Genomic DNA, 21033 nt, shown 5'->3' on the forward strand with positions numbered 1-21033 from the left:
TATCAGTAAATGGGAAATTCGATGTTCAAATGTAAATACTGAGTAAAGCTAGGACTCTAGTCTCCTATAACTGCTAGGGTGAGGCACTGCCACTGTTGAGAGATACTCTATTCTAACCACAGAATATTCTTAAGTAAGTCAGGCTGGGAAATATTCAAATTTTCTGCTATAAATAGTTAGGTAAAGATGCCTTAAAATTTTTTTTGAGCCGGGCGGTGGTGGCGGACGCCTTTAATCCCAGCACTCAGGAGGCAGAGGCAGGCAGATATTTGCGAGCTCAAGGCCAGCCTGGTCTACAGAGCAAGATCCAGGAAAGGTGCAAAGCAACACAGAGAAACCCTGTCTCGAAAAACCAAAAAAAAAAAAAAAAAAAAAAAAAAATTTTTTTGAGCAAAGCAAGATTTAGATGCACAGACATGCAGTTATTAATTGCTGGAAGTATGGTGCTCTAAATACATAAGACACATAGACAGCTCAACAGTTAAGAGCATTTGCTGCTCTTCCAGAGGACCCAAATTTGGTTCCCAGGAACCAAACTGGATGGCTCACAACTCTCTAACTTCAGGGAATCTGACACCCTCTGTGACACCTGTATACACATGGCATATGCACATTCAAACACACAAATACCTATAAATACATACTTTTAAAAACCTTTGTTTTTAAGAATCTTTTTTTAAAGAAATCAAACTAGAAAGATAATTATTTTAGGAAAATGATGAGATATTTGTTTCTTTGTATGTTAAATGTATTGGGGTGCAGCATATTCATTTAAGTTTTAATTTGTATACCTAAGAACACAGATAAAGAAAAAGACGTGTGTGTCTGTCTGTCTGTGTTTATCTGTCATTACACAGACAAAAACATATTCTCATTTCCCAAACACTAACTGATAAACAATGATTTTTGTTTGGTTTATTTGTTTGTATTTAGAGACAGGGTTTCTCTGTGTAACAGTCCTGGCTGTCCTGAAACTCGCTCTGTAGATCTTGAACTCAGAGATCCGCCTGCCTCTGCATCCTGAGTGCTGGGATTAAAGGCTTTCACCACCAATGGCCTTAGACAAAGTACAAAGAGAATTTCTTATTAGCTCAGGAAAAGATCTAGAAATTCTTACTGAGGCCTCTGGGTCCGACAGTTCGTCTAGTAATTTTCTGGCATCTACAACAGCTTGGTAGAGTCTCAGATGTCTGCCATCAGAGGCAACAAAGCAAGCACTAGCAGAGTTGCAGTAGGTGCCTGAGAAGAGAAGAGTCTTCCGTTACAGTGCACCATGTATTTTATTAATGACTAGAGTATGAGAAACACACAATTACACCTTTCTTCATAACCATCATCTAGAATCAAAAGTAAATGGACATAATTTATGGATATAAGCTTATTAACAAAAATGCAGTAGAAAAATATGAAAACAAAACTTTAAAATTCTAAAGATAAGCCTTACCAACATTATGACAACCTATTAAAAAATATTTCAGGGCCAGAGAGCTGGCTCAGCAGTCAGGAGCACTGGCTGCTCTTCCAGAGGACTGGGTTTGATTCCCAGCACCCATGGGGTGGCTCACAACTGTCTATACCTCCAGTCCCAGGGAACTGACACCCTCTTCTGGCTTCTCATGGCACCAAGCAGGTACATGGTGCACACACATACATGGAGGCAAAACACTCAGGACACTTAAAATAAACAATATTACTTCATAAAAAAAACCCTAACTATGACAAATATAAATCATTTTGTGAACCAGGCATGGTAGTAATATCAGTACATAGGAGGCAGCAGGATCTCAATATCTGAGGCCAACATGGTTTGTATAACATGTTGCAAGCTATGTTATTTCAAAAGAAAAACAAAGAAGAAAAAAGATGTTGTTCATAACAAATAACAATTTAAATTTTATTTGTTTTACAATAAAATAAGTAAACACTTACCAAGACAATAACTAGGAATAAGAGTTGGAAGCCATGCCACATTAGAGAAGGCTGAGGTATGTAAAGAGTTAATTCGAGCCAATTCTGACACTCCTCCAGTGTATGACAAAGGTCCTATGGGGTCTACACGCCAAAGAATAAGTTCACTGTAGATCGCATTTGGGTCATGAAATGTACGAGTTGCTGCATTTCTAAGAGGCTGTTTCGATGGCTCTTTTGTGTGTTTTCCAGGATCTGTCAATCTATTTAATTTACTATCTGAGCCCCGCTGACAGTCTGATTCAGGAGTCAACAGAGCATTGTGATGGGAGGATGTCAGCAATAGTGGTAAAACCGAATGGCACGCCAAATCATTGAGGTGGAATCTGTGACCGCAGTATCTGAATTTGTGGGTTACAGTCAGAACAGTAGTAAAGGCTGACTTGTCAGCAAAAGTGACTGCCCACTGATTCAAAGACCCATCTATGTGTTTAGAGACCATCATTACTGTGGGTGCTAAAATGTTCATGTCTGTACAGTGTGATCTGGAGTGTAGCTGTGACCCATGGGAAGTATCTACAGACATCGGCTCTTGGTGTAATGGGGTATGGTATGAATCTTTTGTACCACTGACACAGGCATACATCATAATGTTTTTACTAAGAGAGTTTGCGTCCCCAGAGGGAAATGCAACAGGAATCCGAGAAGAAAAAGAAACCTGAAAAACACAAACATAGGATTCATTATATGGAATTTGCCTTCTCTCAAAAATACTTTTCCAAACACACTTCTATTTTCCAAATGCCAAATCCTAGCTTCCTAGCAAAAGAATCATGTTTAACTTCTATATAGTTTAATTCCTTTCTTCTACTTATGTATTAGATCACTATTCACAGCCCAATACAAAATGAAAAACAAAGTTTCAAATAGATTGCTTATAGCTTTTATATCAAAATAACCACATCAAATATTTATATTATAATAAAGCTACAAAAGATAACACATAAAAGCAGCTTGATCTGGTTTATAAAACTAAAGATGAGCACCAGCACTTCAGAGGTAGAGGAGGGAGGACCAGGAGCTGAAGGCCATCCCCAGCTATCCAGCTAGTTGAAGACCAGCCTGGCTATATGAAACCCTATCTCTTAAAAAGAAAAGACAGAAAAAGACCCAAAACCCCCATTTTCAAAGTAATTTCCTTAGTTTTACTAAAAATATTACAATTCTCAGAAAGCATGAGTAGTCATTCAAATACTCGTGTTTCAAAAAGTAATCATTTTCTTCGAATTAACTAAATGTATAAAATGAAAAAAAGAATATGTATCTTCTCACTTGCTTACCAAAACTAAATTTTTTAGTAATTCTGAAAAATCTGTGAAGTCTATATAGCATCTGTTATTTTAAAAATATAATAATGTTTGCATCAAGGAAATATACCTGGACTTGTCTAAATATTCCAGGGTTATATTCATCCAAATACTTGACATGCCACACTAGAAAGGTCCCATCTACAGGGTGTATCGTGAAGAGCATGTCAGGGTTCTTATTCCACTCTGTCAGCAGCGTTTCAATCTTGCGATCCAGCAGCACTGTAGGCAGTGGCACTGGGATGCTAGGTCCGGGATGGCATCTAGGACTTCCCTCTCTTTCTCCATCTTCATGTTCTGATGATCCTGTGCCTGCCTCCGATTCTCTATCCAGAGATAATTCTAAATCAGAAAATAGATCTGTCAGAACACATACTAAATAATACTATAAAAATTCATTAGAAACTATAAAACTATAAGCTACCTTTCCAATTTGTGGTCAGAAAAATATTTTGTCTGAATTGAAATTACTATATTTATTATCTTTAGATAAATAAAATTTCATCATATTGTTAAAATTAACAAAACATTTCCCATAAAACAGTATGGCTTCTAAAGTACTACATTAGTCAAGGGAATATAAATATAAATATAAATATAAATATAAATATAAATATAAATATAAATAAATATACATATAAATATACATATATACATACAATACATACATGGAGAGAGAGAGAGAGAGAGCTTGCCTGGCATGGAGGCACAAGTTTATAACCCAATCTACTCAGGAGGTTGAGGTGGGAAGAATTCGATCTCAGGGCCAGTATGGAGTTTAGGGATGCTGTGTCTCAAAATCAAATGAAAAGGGCTGAGGAAGTAGCTCATAGAGAACTTGCCTAGCCTGCATGAGGCTCTGGGCTTAAGTCCACATCATAAACAAAACAAAACATCAGCTAGAGTCAGTTGGTGTGTCTAAGAACAAGCATAGTGCCTGATCTGAGAGACAACCAGTACTAAAAAAGAGAGATAAAGAAAGAAGGGAGAATTCACACTTAAAGAGGTACCACCAGAAGTTGTTATTGTTAGTAAATGAGGGATACAAACCATGGTCTAATTTCATATGTAACCCCCTCTCTCTTTCCTCCTGTGAGCGTTCTTCATCTTCTCTGTCTGCATCATCGCTTTCATGATCTAATTGTTTTTCAGAAAGTTTTCGTAATTGGTGCATAAATATTTCCGTAGATGATGTAAAATGAAATTCCTTGTTATTTAACCAATGAACTACAAATCCCCCATTGACATCGTCAATATTAAATGAAGTGCCAACCAGGACATTTGGAATATCTGTGGAAACAAAAAAAAAATTAACTATCAGTATAATGCTCCAGTTTCTTTAAAAACACAGCAAATGCTTATCATGATTGATTGTTTGCTTACCCAGAAGGTGCCAAACAACAAGCCAGCATGATTCTACCAGGACTTGTAGTAACTTTAACTGAATTTAACAGTGGCTGGAATTATTAAGAACTAATGACATACTCTTACATGAAATTAAATTATAGTACTAATTTCAAAACCAAAAATAGCAACACATCAACCAATGCTGAATCCTGGTTTTGAGAAAAGGTGGTGGACTATAATACCTATAAGAGATAACTATGGAATGACTTAACAGTTTCTTAGGCATCACAATGATGCTGTGATTTATGTTGTGACTTTCCTTACTCCTAAGGAGATACTTGAAGTTCCTGAGGATAAAATTCCATGCAGCACTTTGAAAAGATTAAGACAAAAACTCGCTTACACATATGCACACATGATCATGTGTGCAAACACACACACAGAGAAAAACAGAAAAATCAATTAAAATGTCAATGGTTAAACGTAAATGACAGTATGAAGGTGTTCACTGCACTATTCTTTCTTTAATTTTGCTGAATGTCTGAAATTTTCCTAAAGTTGATAGATCACACAGATGAAGGAAAGAACCAGGGCAATGGTTCCATGATTACAGTGCTCACCAGGCAAGCAAGAGGACCGCAGTGCAGATCCCCAGAATCCATGTAAATGCCAGGTGGGTAGGATGGCCCACCTGAAATTCCAGGATTCGGAAGGCTGAGACAGGATCCCAGAACAAGCTGCCTAGCCAGACTAGCTATAGTGGTGAGCTCTGGGTTCAAATAAGGAATCCTGCCTCAATGAATATGGTGGAGTAAGGACAACTACCAGCCAGAGGTTCAACTCTGGACCTCCGTACAGACACATGTATGCATGCGTGTACACACACACACACACACACACACACACACACACTTGCCCAAACATATGCAAACATGCATATATACACATATATACACCACACACACACAGCAGAAAGAAAAAGACATGTATACAGACACATATAGGTTGAAGAGACACAAATGAATACATGATAAGATATTAACATGTGATGAATCTATGTAAACAGTATTACATTTGTCAGAAAATTCTATTTGCTAGGGCTGGAGAGTTGGCTAAGTGGTTAAGAGTACTTATTGCTCTAATAAAAGACCTAGACTGATTCCCAGCACCTCATAATGGCTCACAACTATCTGTAACTCCAGTCTCAGGGGATCAAATGCCCTCTTCTGATCTCTTTGGACACCAAGCATGCCTATGATGCATACATTTACAATCAATCAAAACACTCCTACACATAAAATAATGAAATATATTAACTAATTTTACATTTTAAAATGTCTTTTGGCTGTATCATGGATTCAAATGTTTTCCTTAAAAAAAAAAAAAAAAATAAGAGGGAAAAAAACCAAACAGTACAAAATTACTTACATTTAACAATCAATTTGGTCAATCTATAAATTGTATTTGCAACCTATATATAAAACGCATCAAGCCAAACGACTTAACAAAATTATATTTAAAATATTATGTAGGTGGGTCAGGCATGTAGCACACACCTTTAATACTAGCACTAGGGGTGGGGTGGTCTCTATCTATATAGTGAGTTCCAGGCTGTAGGGAAAAGGGGCCAGCTAAAGAAACCCACCCTGACCCTGGAGTCCAGAACCAGTGAAAGAAACAGCCTAGCTCTGGGACCCGAGCCAGAGAAAGAAACACTTTATCCCTGAACCCAGAACCAAAGAAACATGCCCTGACTCTGAACCCAGTGCCAAAGAGAAACACACTTTGTCCCAAGAATCAGAGTAAGTGAAAGAAATATGCCCTGGCCTTAGAATTAAAGCCAAAAAGCTAAGAAAGGCAAGGGAAAGAAACACAGTTTGGCCATCTCTGCTCCTGACCAACAAAACTAACCAATCCCTGGACAGAAAGTCTTTTCCCTGGAGAAACTTTGCCCCTAAGAAATCCTATATAAACTACCCTGCCTGTTCACAATTGTGAGCTGTTCTTTCCCACCCCCATAGAGGCAGCCACTCTCCTGGACTCCTCCTTCCCAAATAAATCTCTTTTTCAAGAGTCTTGGGTGTGAAAACCTTCATTTGCTGGTGCAGAGAAGAACCACCTTGTTAAGACGTCCCTTAGGGCAGAAAAAAACCTTGCAGAGACTTCTTAGGGGACTGAGCAAGGTAGAACAGAAAAAGTAATAACTTTTCACCAGAACAAGAGGAGATTGCTGCATTTCTGCAGGGGTTTCCCCTTTAGCAGAGTGAAGCAAAAGCAGCAGCATGTTGGGCCAGAGAAGAAGCAGAGCTCTGCTGGGAAGCCCCCTTAAGAGAGGGCTGAGCAAAGCTCAGCTGTAACGGCTCTCCAGGAGAAGAACAGGATTGCTATATCCTTAAGGGGAAACCATCCTCCACCAAATCCCAACTCTAGGTATCGCCTGGCTCCCCCAAGCAGTCAGGATACCTTTCCTTCCAGAGCTGAGCTTTCCCGTTGCAGCTCCAGCTGCCAGAGCTGTTCTAGCAGCTCAAGGTATTACCTGACTTGCCCAGCAGTCAGGGCTACATAGTGGGATACAGTTTCAAAAGCAAACCAAAATAAAATAATGCTACAGTAAGGCCCAATAGCTGCAGGAACATATAACCTCTATGTTTATCCACAATAAAGCAATGTACAATCCCAGCCCATCTGGTTTCCAGTGCATACACAGTTAAAAGCCAAGCTTTCTAAAGTAGATGGAATTTATAGAGGCTATCATTCATTTTTAAAGTTGTATCTTCACAGTCAACAATTCAAGAAAAGCTTCCTTGGAAAGGTTTTAAAAATCTTATAAAAATTTAAAACCATCAATATTTTAAAAATAAGTTATTATTACAGGACATTCTTAGAATGGTTTAAAAGACCAAACTGACCATGGTGACACAACCCATATGCCTAGAACTCAGAAGTCGATACTCAAGGCCAGCCTGGGGTACAAAGAGATAGCTTGCCTCAAAAACTCAGGGTGGATGTTGTAGAATATTAGTTGAAGATGTGTTACATTTGTTTATGCTGTGGAACATTTGTTTAATGATGGAAAGATGTGTTGCATTCTTTTATGTAGCATTTGTTTAACTCTGTGAAGCTCTGTTACTATGCCCATCTAAACCATCTGATTGGTCTTATAAAGAGCCAAAGAGCCAATAGCAAGACAGGAGAAAGGATAGGCGGGGCTGGCTGGCAGAGAGAATAAATAGGAGGAGGAATCTGGAAAGAGGAAGATCAAGGAGCAAAAGGAGGAAAGGAGGACATCAGGGGCCAGCTATCGAACTGCACAGGCAGCCACAGAGTAAGAAGTAAAGAAAGGTATACAGAAATAGAGAAAGATAAAAAGCCCAGAGGCAAAAGATAATTTAAGAAAAGCTGGCAAGAAACAAGTCAAGCTAAGGCTTAGCATTCATAATTCATAAGTAATAATAAGACTTTGTGTGTATTTATTTGGGAGCTGGGTGGCGGGACCCCCAAAGAGCCAAAAGAACAAAGAGTAAAAAATAAAAAACCAACTACAGGTGGGGGCAGCCATTGTAGCCTTGTCAAACAAAATAACAAGAACTAGAAATGTAGGCATTAAGGATAACTTTAAACATCTTTGTAGCTAACTATGATGAACCTTGCTTCAAACACAGCTTCCCCCTTCTTATGGACTCTTTCATCCCTTCCTTTCCATTCCTTTGTGTCAGGCACTGATACCTAGAAACACTTTCTACCTGAACCCCAATGCGCGCGCGCACACACACACACACACACACACACACACACACACACACACACACAAAGTAGCCACATCTAACCTGGACTTGGGTAGACAATTTTTACTGTCCTCCTTTGTCCTCCCATACAATGTCTCTGTTACCACCCTCAGCCTGGTAACAACCTACTTGCAGGCCCCCTCCTCCCACCTCAATCCATTCACCTGAGATTCCAACTCCTGGTTCAGACCTTTCATTCCTGTCTCTCCAGAAGCCACCGCCTGGCTTAAGTTTTCATTTTTCAATTGGGATTTCTTCTCTTAGCAACAAATAGTAATCAATAAGTACTGATAACTCTCAATACTGAGGGTCTCAAATCCCAATGAAAAGACACAGACTAACACAATGGATTATAAAACAGGATCTATCTTTCTGCTGCATCGAAGAAACACACCTTACCATCAAGGATAGATGCTACCTGTGGCAGTCTGAAAGAAAATGGCCCCCATAGGGAGTGGCACTACTAGAAGACGTGGCCTTGTTGGAGTAGGTGTGGCCTTGTTGTAGGAACATGTCACTGTGGAGGTGGGCTTTGAGGTCTCATATAAGCTCAAGCTATGCCCAGTCAGAAAAACCATTTGCCGTTGCCTGTGCAAGATACAGAACTCCAAGCTACACCTCCAGAACCATGTCTGCCTGCACACTGCCATGTCCCACCACGATGATAATGAACTGTAAGCCACCCAATTAAATATTTTTCTTCATAAGAGTTGCCATGGTCGTGGTGTCTCTTCACAGCAGTAGAAACACTAAAAGGCAGAAGCTACACACACCTACACAGCAAGCCACAGAGTAAGAGTAAGATTTACAGAAGTAAGAGAACGGGAAAATCCCAGAGGCAAAAGGTAGACAGGATCATTTAAGTTAAGGAAAGCTAGCAAAAAAACAAGCCAAGCTAAGGCTGGGCATTCATAAATAAGACTCAGTGTGTGATTTATATGGGATCTGAGTGGTGGGCCTCCCAAAGAAGAAAAAACAAACAACAACATAGCCTAGTATAGACTCTGTTGTGTGGTTATTAGTGGTAACTCTAATGAAGATTTATAATGAAAAGGAGCAAGCTGAACAGGGTAAACTACAAAATGTATAATTTCAGGAGAAAAGGAGCATTAGGAAGTGGAATGGAGCTAAGTCTATCTATGCAGGCCATTTGTGAAATAATGAAGTTGACGCCTGGATTGCCTTGGAGAACCCAAGATGTTAGAGATGCTAGAATTGTGGGTTGCCTGCCAAGGAGAGCTGCTAGCAGGGAGTGGAACCAGCCCAAGAGAAAGAAGTGTGTTGCAGTCAACAAAGCTGAACAGAGGTGGAGGTCTGATGAGCACTCAGACATCAGACACGGAGATGCAGAGTTTGGAGTTTGCCCAGCTGGTCTTGATTTGGTCCAGTATTTTCTCTCTATGCTTCCTCCCCTATGACTTGTAATGATAATGTACATCCTGTGCCATTATGTTGGTAGTATGTGATCTGCTTTTTAATTTGGATTTTACAGGGATTACAGTTAAGAGACTGCATGAATCTCAGATGAGACTTTGAACTTTGGATTTTTAAATTAGTTTGAGAGTATTATATGAGACTATGGGGACTTTTGAAATAGACCAAATGTATTTTTGCATTATGATATAGCTACACGCCTTTGGGGGCTAGGGAGTAGAATATGATGGTTTGAAAGAAAATGGCCCCCAAAGGGAGTGGAACTATTAGGAGTAGGTGTGGTCTTGTTGGAGGAAGTGTGTCACTGTGGAGGCAGGCTTTGAGGTCTCATATATGCTCAAGTCACACCCAGTGAGACAGACCATTTCCTGTTGCCAATGTAAGATGTAGAACTCTCAGCTACCTCTCTAGCACCATGTCTGCCTACATGCTGCTATGACCCACCATGATGACAATTGACTGAACCACTGAACTGTGAGCCACCCAATAAAGTGGCTGCTGTCATGGTGTCACTTTGCAGCAACAGAAACCCTGACTAAGACACTACCACAGGATAAAGGATTAGAAAGGTATTCTAAGCAAATGGACCCCAGAATCAACCAGGTGCAGCCATTTTAATATCTGACAAAATAAACTTCAAACCAAAATAAAGCAGAAGTGGTAGGGAAGAACAGCATAAACACAAAGGGAAAACACACCTAGAAGATGTTGGAATTCTAAACATTTATGCACCACCAAACATAAAGGCATTGAGGTTCACAAAAGAAACACTACTACTGCTAGAATCACATTCTGATAGTGAGTGCCTTCAATACCCCCACTCATGCAAACAGACGGGTTGTCCAGACAAAAACTATACAGAGAAATGCTGGAGTTAAATCATGTCATAAGTCAAATGGACCTAACAGATATTCACTCAAACGCATTAGCTCATAGAACATTCTCCAAAACTGGCCACATACTTGGCTATAAAGCAAGTCTCAACAAATGCAAGAAAATAGAAATAATACAGTACCTCTTATCTGACCACCACAGATTAAAGCTGGTTATCAACAACAAAGAAAGCAAATTCATGAAAATTGAACTCACTACTGAATGAAAAATTGGGCAAGACAGAAATTAGCAAAGAGGTAAGAACACCACAAAACAGTAGATAGAAAGAAAGAATCAGATTCAGGTCTGAAATCAATAAAATAGAAACAAAACAAAAAATACAAGGAATCCCTTAGCCAAAGTAACTAAAAGATGGAGAGAGAAGACCTAAAATAATAAAAATTACGATACAAAAAGGGAGATAGGACAACAGACACTGAGGAAATCAGAGAATCATGAGGACATTAAAAAATCTGTACTATTCCATACTAGAAAACCTTAAAAAAAAAAAAGGATAAATTTCTTGTTATATATGATCTACCAAAGTTAAATCAAGATTAGATAAGCCATTTAAAATAAAACCCCTAATGAAACAGAAGTAATAATTAAAAGTATTTCAGGTTCCCAAAAAAAATCTTTTTTTAAAGCCCAGGGCCAGATAGATTCAACATAAAATCCCACCAGACCATCAAAGAAAAATTAACACCAATACTCCTCAAAGCATTCCACAAAATAGAAATGGAAGGAACAGTGCCTGCCTGATTGTTTTATGAGGCCACAGTTACCGTTACTTAAATCATACAAAGAGACAACAAAAAGAGGGAATTACAGTTCCCTATGAACATGAACGCAAAAATTCTCAATCAAATACTTGCAAACTGAATCTAAGATCACATCAAAAAAGTCATCCGCCGGGCAGTGGTGGCGCATGCCTTTAATCCCAGCACTCAGGAGGCAGAGCCAGGTGGATCTCTCTGAGTTCGAGGCCAGCCTGGTCTACAAAGTGAGTTCCAGCAAAGGCGCAAAGCTACACAGAGAAACCCTGTCTCGAAAAACCAAAAAAGGTTATCCACCATGATCGAGTCGGCTTCATCCCAGAGATGCAGGGATGTAAATCAATAAATATAATCCACCACATAAACATACTGAAAGAAAAATCACATGATCACCTCTTTAAATTCAGAAAAAGCCTCTGACAAGATCCAATCTCTTCATAATAAAAGTCCTGGAGACACCAGCACTACAGGGGACATACAGTTCAACATACTAAAGGCAGCGACTAAGAGAGCTTCCAGGAAAATCCAGAACAACACAGCAATGTCCCCTCACCTATTCACTACAGTGCTTGAAGTCTTAGCTAGAGCAACAGGACAACTGAAGGACATCAAGGGCACAAGACTGGAAGGAAGAAGCCATCACTTGAAGATGACAGGATTTTTTATGCATGAAAGGCCCTAAAAACTCCACCAGGAACTTCTACAGCTGATGCGCTTTCCACAAAGTAGCAGGATACAAAATTAATGCACAGAATCAGTAGAAATCCTATATACAAATGTCAGACTGTAAAAGAAATCAGGGGAACAGTACCTTTCACAATAGCGCCCCTCAACTAGGAAAATAAAATATGGGAGGACAGCTCTGACCAAGCAAGTGAGAAAGACTTGTGCAGTAAAAACTTTAAGACACTGAAAAAGACATCAGAAGATGGAAAGATCTCCCGTGTTCACGGGTCCTTAGGATTAACAAAATAAAAATGGCCATCCTACCAAAAGCAATCTACAGATTCAATGCAATCCCATCAAAATTCCAACACTTAGGTCCCAACACTGACCCAGGGCGAAGCAGACAGGAGCTCCATCCCTAACCAAGAAACTATCTTCAGGGCTGGAGAGATGGCTCAGAGGTTTAGAGCACCCACATGGTGGCTCACAGCCATCTGTAAGGAGATCTGGTGCCCTTGTCTGTATACATAATGAATAAAATAATCTTAGAAGAAAAAAAAAGAAGAAAAGAAACTATCTTCATCTGGTAAGCACTGGAAAGGAAAAATTAGTTTTCTCCCATGGAGTCTCATTGGGTATATTAACCACACTTAAGGGCAGGCCCAGCAGTAGAAAGCATAAACATAAACCAAACTCAGTGGTATTTTAGAGGTTTTGTCTCATATTGCTTGGGATGGGCATTTTTTACCTGGTCTTCTGCTTGTATATTACGGTATCTGATTTTCAGTTTTTATCATTTGGGGGTTTTGTTGGTTTTGGAGGGGATTGTGTTTTGGTTTTTTGTATGTGTGTATGTGTGTGTGCAAGCATGCTTGTAGGGTTTTGTTTTGTTTTGTTTAGTTTTGTTTGCATGCTTGTTTTCTAAAGAGAGAGAGAAAGAAGATATCAAGTTGGGTGGGCAGGGAGATGGGAAAGACCTCAGAGATGAGAAAGGGGAAACAATGATCAGAATATATTGTATGAAAAAATTATTTTTAATTAAAAATATTTTAGTTAACTATGTAAGTTTAAAATAAACAGGTAAATTTAACTTTAGTAATGTATTTTGTTTCTCTCAAAATAGAGAAAATGTAATTTCAACAAGTAATCAATCTGAAATAAAATTATTAAGCAAGAAATTTTGCATTCTTTTTTATACTGTCTTAGGAAATCCAGTGTGTATAGTACAGCAAGCCGTACACATTTGTAGTCACTGTTAAAGATCAGATTTTAGGAACTGTATTCACTAAGTATTTATACTCAGTGAATTTAATAAGCATTTAAAGATGAAACCCTTTTCATAACTATGCTACAATCCACAGCCCCAGAGAGACTAGGTAACAAGCAGAGGTTTTTTTTGGGGGGGGGGCGGCACCCAGATCTCCCTGGAAAGGGAAAATTGCAAGGATTTCATGAATGGACTGAGGGCAGGTAGGGATAGGAACATGAGCGATCAAGTTGTGGGGGGAGGGGAGAGTGCTAAGGGGGACTGCTGGGGGTTGGCATTTCTGGGTCAGGTGGAAGCCTGGAGCAGGGGAATCTCCCAGGAGTCTATGGGGAGAACCCCAGCTTAGATTCCCAGCAATGGTGGATAACTAGCCCGAACTAGTCGTCTCCTGTGACCAGATTGGTGCCTGGCCCAGTTGTCATCAGAGAGGCGACATCCAGCAACTGATGGAGGCAGGTGCAGAGACCCAGAGCCTAACATCAGGCAGAGCTCGGAAATCCTCTGGAGGAGGAGGAGAAAGGATTGTAGGAACCAGGGGTCAAGAAAATCATGTGAAGGTTCACACAAACTAACCTGGGCTCACAGGGGCTTGCAGAGACTGAATGGACAACTAGGGAGCCTGCATGGGACTGACCTAGGCACTCTACATATATGTTACAGTTAGGTAGCTTGGTCTTCTTGTAGGACTCCTAACAACGGGAACAGGGGCTGTCTCTAACTCTTTTATTGGCTTTTGTGACCCTACTCCTCATACTGGGTGGCCTTGCCCAGCCTTAATACAGAAAAAGGTGCTTAGTCTTACTGCAACTTGATATGAAGACCTGCCCTTTCCTGGATGAGGGGGAAGAGGAAAGGACTAGGGTGGGAGTGGGGGTGGGAGGGGGAATGGGGAAGAGGGACTGAGAAGAGAGGATGGAGGGCTGTGGCCAGGATGTAAAATAGATGAATTTAAAAAAAAAAAAAAAAAAATGAAAGCCTTTCTTTTACCCTAAAGCAAACAGACCTCCAGCTGATAAAGTAGGACTGCATTTCTATCAGCAATGCAGTAAGAAATTTACAGCCTTTCTATATATTTTTAGACCAAAAGAAAACATGATGCCCTTAAACAGAAGCTCTCAAATATGCTTTTGCCAACATAAAACCTGCTTCTATTAATTCTTAGCCCAGATAAGAGGACAGGCTAAAAGAAAATACTAAGGCTAAAGAAAAATATCTTTCTACCTAATCATAGTCCAAGAAAGTCCACACAGGTAGAAATAAGCTACCCTGAGGGACAAACTATTTAGATAAGGTTATACAGAAGAGCCACAGGCACAGTCAAACTATTAAGGGAGTATGCTCATTACCCAAGCTATCACCACTGTCTTCCCAGGCTCAAGTAAAGCTCTGGTTTACTTGGAACCCTTTGTAGACAAAGACGTTCAAAAATACTTATGGAAATTACACAAAATCATATAGACTCAGCTGGGTGGCGGTGGCACACACCTTTAATCCCAGCACTTGGGAGGCAGAGGCAGGCGGGGCTCAGCGAGTTCCAGGACAGACAGGACTGTTACATAGAGAAACCCTGTCTCGAAAAGCCAAAAGGGAAAAAAAAAATCACATAGACCCAACTGAAGAAAGACAACCTTTTATTATATTGCCACTTTAAGAAGTATTTTAAAGGGCAACATAAAATAAAAACCAGGTTTCAAAAGAAACACGATTTTCCATGTATTTCCCTTATTTCAATATATTTATATAAAAATAAGACTCTCCTTATCCTTTACCTGTGGCAGGATTGATGCTTGCTGCGATGTGAAAATGACACAGTGCATTGGCATGGTGAGAAATGTGCCTCTGGACTTCATGGGTTGCAGTCTTGTCGGGCATCAGTTCAGTGTGAGTTACAAGAACAGAAGACCTCCGTTGTCCTTTCCTTAAATTCTTCAAATGGTGTATTGTCTACAACAGAAAAGTACTGTCCTTAACGCAACTCTGAAAGGTCTAATGAACACCAACCAATAAAGACTTTCCACTAATCAGAATTTGAAGACTGGCCCCTATGGAACTGACAATTTTTTCTTTTTTTCTTTTTTTTTCCTTTTTTTTTTTTGTTTGTTTGTTTGCTTTTGTTTTTCAAGACAGGGTTTCTTGGTTTTCTCAGTTTGCGCCTTTCCTGGAACTCACTCTGTAGCCCAGGCTGGCCTTGAACTCACAGATGATCCACCTGCCTCTGCCTCCCCAGTGCTGGGATTAAAAGCATGCACCAGCACCAGCACCACCACCCACCAAACTGACAATTTTAAGAGATACTTTCTTAATTACAGTAGAACAATTTTGGATATATGCTCCATAATTCTTAACGGCTGAACCACCTGTCCAGCCTGCTCACACTGTATTTTAAAAGTGGAAAATTTATTTCACTTTCAAAATATTCATCCATGGCCACTATACAGCAATGATATGAGTTTTCCTGTGCCTAATAGTTGGTTGTTTGGGAGACAGAGTTTCATATAGCCCAGGCTGATCCTGAACTCGCTATGTAGATAAATATGACCTTGAATTTCTCCTGAATACTGCAATTACAGATGTGCACCATATGCCCAGTCCCTAGCATATTTTTTAGTTGCTTTTTATTCTTGTTATACTGTTGGTTTTAGTTTTGGCATGCAATACCAAATCCAGGTCTACCACACAGAGCTTCTTTGCCTAACATCTTAATAAATAATTAGCTTTATTCTTTTTTGTTTGTTTGTTTTGTTTTTTTGAGACAGGGTTTCTCTGTGTAGCTTTGGGCCTTTCTTTGATCTCGATCAGTAGACCAGGCTGGCCTCGAACTCACAGAGATCCACCTGACTCTGCCTCCCGAATGCTGGGATTATAGGCGTGCGCCACCTCCGCCCGGCTTTAGCTTTATTCTTAAGGAACAAAATGAAAGAAAAATAAAACATTCAGAACTAATTTCAAGGACTTTTATGTACTTTACTAGTTAAAGCTAAGTACTCCTATAGATTTTGACATCTGACCTGCAAAATGAAAACAAATTCGTTACTTATCTAGACTATATGCCTAAAATCATCACTACCTATATTTAGCTTCATAACAGCCCACATTGAGAATTCTCACGCAAAAGCATAAAGTAAGAATTTGCCCTTCACTTCACCACATGTTCATGTGCACCATATCCAGGAAAACAAATCTTTAAAACCCATTTACCACCCTCACTAATGTAATACCTCGAGAGCATGTTGGACCCTGTCTCTGTGTTTTCCAGCGTGAGAAAGGCTGCTGGCGGTGCTGGAGGTTGTCCTCTCACAAATCTGCTCACCCAGAAGACAGTCTTCCGGCAGCAGTGTCTCTGCCCAGAGCCGACACACACCATCATGGCACGAGGTCAGCAAGACATTACAGACAGAGCCCCTACAGGGAAGAGAAACACAATACTGAGTACCGAGGCCATCCATGGACTAAAAGCTATGAATGTCAGCTCTCCGTGTATTAACATGGCATGAATATGAAATACTATGTGGAAAAAGTCAACCAGGGGCTTCAAGGGCTTGAAACTGTTCCCGAGACACCATAAGAACTGGGAAATGGTCTTGACAACTGCTGAAGGAATTTCTGCCTGACTGTACATGTGTTATTGAAATCCAGGCTCTAGGGAATAGTAGTATCTTCTAAACAAACATTATAATCAAAATCATTAAATGTAGTTATTTAGTTTATAGCAGTAGTCTATCATTTCTGACATCCTGACAATCCAAAGAGTTGAAAATAGGCAAACAAATAAGCACTTCATGACGTAACTGTAAGAAGGATATCATTACACACTGTAAATCAACATCATTACATCAAAGGATGTAAAATAAATAAATAAATAAAAACCTTGTAACATCAAGCAGCTAGAATACATTAACTGTTTATTATAAAAGAACAAAGAAATCCTCTTCCCCTTCCTGTCCCCACCCCACCCCCCCCCCCCCGTGTGTGTGTGTGTGTGTGTGTGTGTGTGTGTGTGTGTGTGTATCTGTTTGAATATTTGTTTCAGTTTGTCTGTCATGAGGGCTTAGGGGTTAATGGGCTGGATCTAGGACCTTGTGCACGCCAGGCAAATGCTCTGCCAACTACACTACAGTCTTCAAAACTTATTCTTTCTTTATAAAAATTGCATTCAGAGCCGGAAAGATTACTCAGTAGTTAGAGTACTTGCTGCTCATTAAAGAGGACCAGGGTTCAATCTCAACACCCACATGCAGGTCACAACCATCCGTAACCCCAGTTCCAGGGATTCCAATGCCTTCTGCTGGATGTAGTAGACATACATACATTTAGGCAAACACATATACACAGGCAAGGATGTGGTGTACATACATACCTTAAACACAAATGTAAGCTGCCTTTCTAATTATTTTATAACTACCACATATTAGTACAAAGAACACTGAATAAAACAAAGGTTCAAAATAAGGTGCTCCCTTAGCAAGGCTAAGGACTTCGGTCATGGCATTTGGAACTCAGGATTCAGTTTCTCTTTTGAATGGATCAAATAAACCTTTCATTTGGACTCCAAAGACAGATGAATTCCCCATGTTATTTCCATATGATGTGCCATTTCTGTCATGTATAAACTGCTCTTAGATACTTTTTAGCAGATGAATAAACCTTTCTAAGCAAGCTTCTGAGCAGCCAATTGTGTTCTTAAAGCTGTATATACAATATGGAAATTGCCTGTATGTGCTGTTTGCAGTTTATTTAATCTTCTGAATACCTTTAAGAGATATCATTAACAATGAGGGAATTTTACATAATTAAACCTCCAAACAGATGGTTCTAAATCTGTGGATTTAGCCAATTGCACAACAAAAACATTTTTTGGAAAAAAATGCATTTATATTAAAAATTTACAGGCTCTCTCATAATATTTTCCTCTACTAATAAAAGTAAAAAAGGGGGGATTGGGGATTTAGCTCAGTGTTAGAGCTCTGGGTTCGATCCTCAGCTCAAAAAGAAAAAAAAATCTATGCTATAAAAGTTATTGTAAGGGGTTGGGGATTTAGCTCAGTGGTAGAGCGCTTGCCTAGCAAGCACAAGGCCCTGGGTTCAGTCCTCAGCTCCACATACAAAAAAAAAAAAAAAGTTATTGTAAATAACCCAGAGATAATTTGAATTACATGGGAAGATATGTATAGGTTACATGTAAATAGTGCACCATTTTATATAAAGGACTTGAGCATCTACAAATTTTAATACATCTAGGAAGTCTCATAACCAATCCCTCACAGTTATAAAAAAATGACTAATTAAAAACAATAATACTTCAGCCACATATGTCCCAGCTCTAGTTAGCACAGCACCATCTCAACACACACACACACACACACACACACACACACACACACACACACACACAGGCGTGCATGCACAAGGTAGGAAAATAGATTATTTATGTCAACAAAACTCTCACTAAATCTCTGAGAGGGTCATATGGGTAACCTAGCACCAAAAAGGTACAACCTAGCCAGTTTATTCACTATAAATTATATTCTTACCACCATGTACATTATTAATAATTTGTTACTTTTCCTCAATATGTACTTTCCTATTTACTAGCAAAAATATCCTTTTTAGCATCTTCTACCACTAATGTTTGTACTCACAATACCAATTAATGTGGTCTGGGCAAATAATATACACTATGGACTGTACAAAAGACTTCATGTACACAAGCACATCTGTCTCATTGCTCTCTGAGATGGTATCATTACTACCCTCATTCAATAAAGAGAAAAACAGACAGAGAACTTAAGAAATCTATTCACCAGTTCACAAGGCTAATGATATCAGTAGAACCTGAACTAAGATAGCTGCACTCCAGTCTATTCTGTTAATCACTACATACCAGTACAGTGAAGACTCCATTACCACTACTTTTATAAACATATAAGGACACAAATTAATGAATTATGAAATATGTATCCAACCTGGGCATATACTTGCTAGTTTTACGCCATGAGAAACCTGTCACTGCTCGAGGATGTGCCAAGTAAACAAAGGAGAACTGAGTAGATGCCTGTCTCCTTTTCACTTCATGGTGATCCTGAGGTATGATTGAAGACTTCCAACCAGTCATAGGGTACCACACCTTCAGAAGACAGTCATCCTGCAAAAGATACAGGTCCATATAAAACTCATTTGGACATACACAACTCAAAATGTGGTAATGCGAGTGTTCTAAAACAAGATATATCTTTAACACACAATATGTAACCAACATATTACAAAACCAAACCTAAAGTCACCTTTTATTACTTGAAAAAATAAGTGGGTGATGTATTCATTATCAGCCATCTGTGTGTGCTGGCATTTTTCAGAGACTAATACTGTATAAAGACTTACAGATGACAGGAGGGATACAAGAGGGGATGAAAAAGATGACGAGTTATCTGTCAGTCACTGTCATTCTCTGTGTTAAGGTATCTGCAAGGTGAAACTCATCTTAAATACAGATTATTTCCTGCTCTAAGTTAAGAATCAGCAAATCTTTTCTATAGGACCAAACAGATGACAGTAAGCCAGCGGGCTTCATAGGCCGCACAGGTCTGTGGCACAGATTATTCTTTGTCAACACTTTACTTACTTTCCTTTCCTTTTCACAACCTTTTTAAAAGGTAGAAAACAGGGCTGCAGAGATGGCTCAGCGGTTAAGAGCACTGCCTACTCTTCCAGAGGACCCAGGTTCAATTCCCAGGACCCACACAGTGGCTCACAACTGTCTTTAACTCCACTTCCAGGGCTCCGACACCCTCTCAGCCATTCTTTGGCACTGCACTTACATGGTGCACAAACACACATGCAGGTAAAATGCACGTACATTTAAGACTAAAAATAAATAAATAAATAAATAAATAAATAAATAAATAAATAAATAAATAAATAAATAGAAAGAAAGAAATGTAAAGACTCAGGGCGGGTTGGAGACTTAGCTCAGTGGTTCAGAGCACTTGTTGCTCTTGCAGAGGGCCTAGGTTCAATTCCAGCACCCAAATGGCAGCTCACAACAATCTGTAACTCCAGTTTCAAGGGATTCAACACTTTATTCTGACATCCATTGGCATCAGGCATACAGGTGGTGCACATATACACACATTCATGCAAACACACTTAAAATAAATCTTAAAAACTTGTTTAAAATAACAATGTAAGTGGGGCAGTGGTGGCGCACGCCTTTAATCCCAGCACTCGGGAGGCAGAGGCAGGCGGATCTCTGTGAGTTTGAGGCCAGCCTGGTCTCCAAAGTGAGTTCCAGGAAAGACACAAAGCTACACAGAGAAACCCTGTCTTGAAAAACACAACAACAACAAAAACAATGGGAAAAAAAAAAAAAAACAGGGGCTGGAGAGATGGCTCGTAGGTTAAGAGCACTGACTGCTCTTCCAGAGGACCCAGGTTCAATTCCTATGGCAGCTCACAACTCTCTAGAACTCCTGTTCCAGGGGATCCGACACCCTCACACAGACATACATGCAGGCAAAACACCAATGCACATAAAATACAAAAACAAAAAAAAAAAAAAACCCAAAAAAAACCACAAAACAAGCTGGGCAGTGGTGGCTCATGCCTTTAATCCC

At 39.5% G+C, this 21033-nt stretch overlaps 1 protein-coding gene across 9 annotated transcripts in view; it reads right to left on the minus strand.

Moving 5' to 3' along the window:
- Positions 1 to 21033, minus strand: part of Dmxl2 (Dmx like 2) — a 127556-nt gene that overhangs the window by 68974 nt on the left and 37549 nt on the right. For all 9 annotated transcript variants that reach the window (XM_036193063.1, XM_036193058.1, XM_036193062.1 and 6 more), the window contains exons 7-13: positions 19387 to 19565; positions 16642 to 16825; positions 15193 to 15367; positions 4326 to 4565; positions 3346 to 3617; positions 1930 to 2626; positions 1118 to 1239 (exon numbers count right to left, since the gene is read on the minus strand). In XM_036193063.1, the coding sequence (XP_036048956.1) occupies positions 1118 to 1239; positions 1930 to 2626; positions 3346 to 3617; positions 4326 to 4565; positions 15193 to 15367; positions 16642 to 16825; positions 19387 to 19565 (1869 nt within the window). The remainder of the gene's footprint in view (positions 1 to 1117; positions 1240 to 1929; positions 2627 to 3345; positions 3618 to 4325; positions 4566 to 15192; positions 15368 to 16641; positions 16826 to 19386; positions 19566 to 21033) is intronic.

The sequence above is a fragment of the Onychomys torridus genome, chromosome 7, assembly GCF_903995425.1.
Source record: "Onychomys torridus chromosome 7, mOncTor1.1, whole genome shotgun sequence".
NCBI classification, from domain to species: domain Eukaryota; kingdom Metazoa; phylum Chordata; class Mammalia; order Rodentia; family Cricetidae; genus Onychomys; species Onychomys torridus.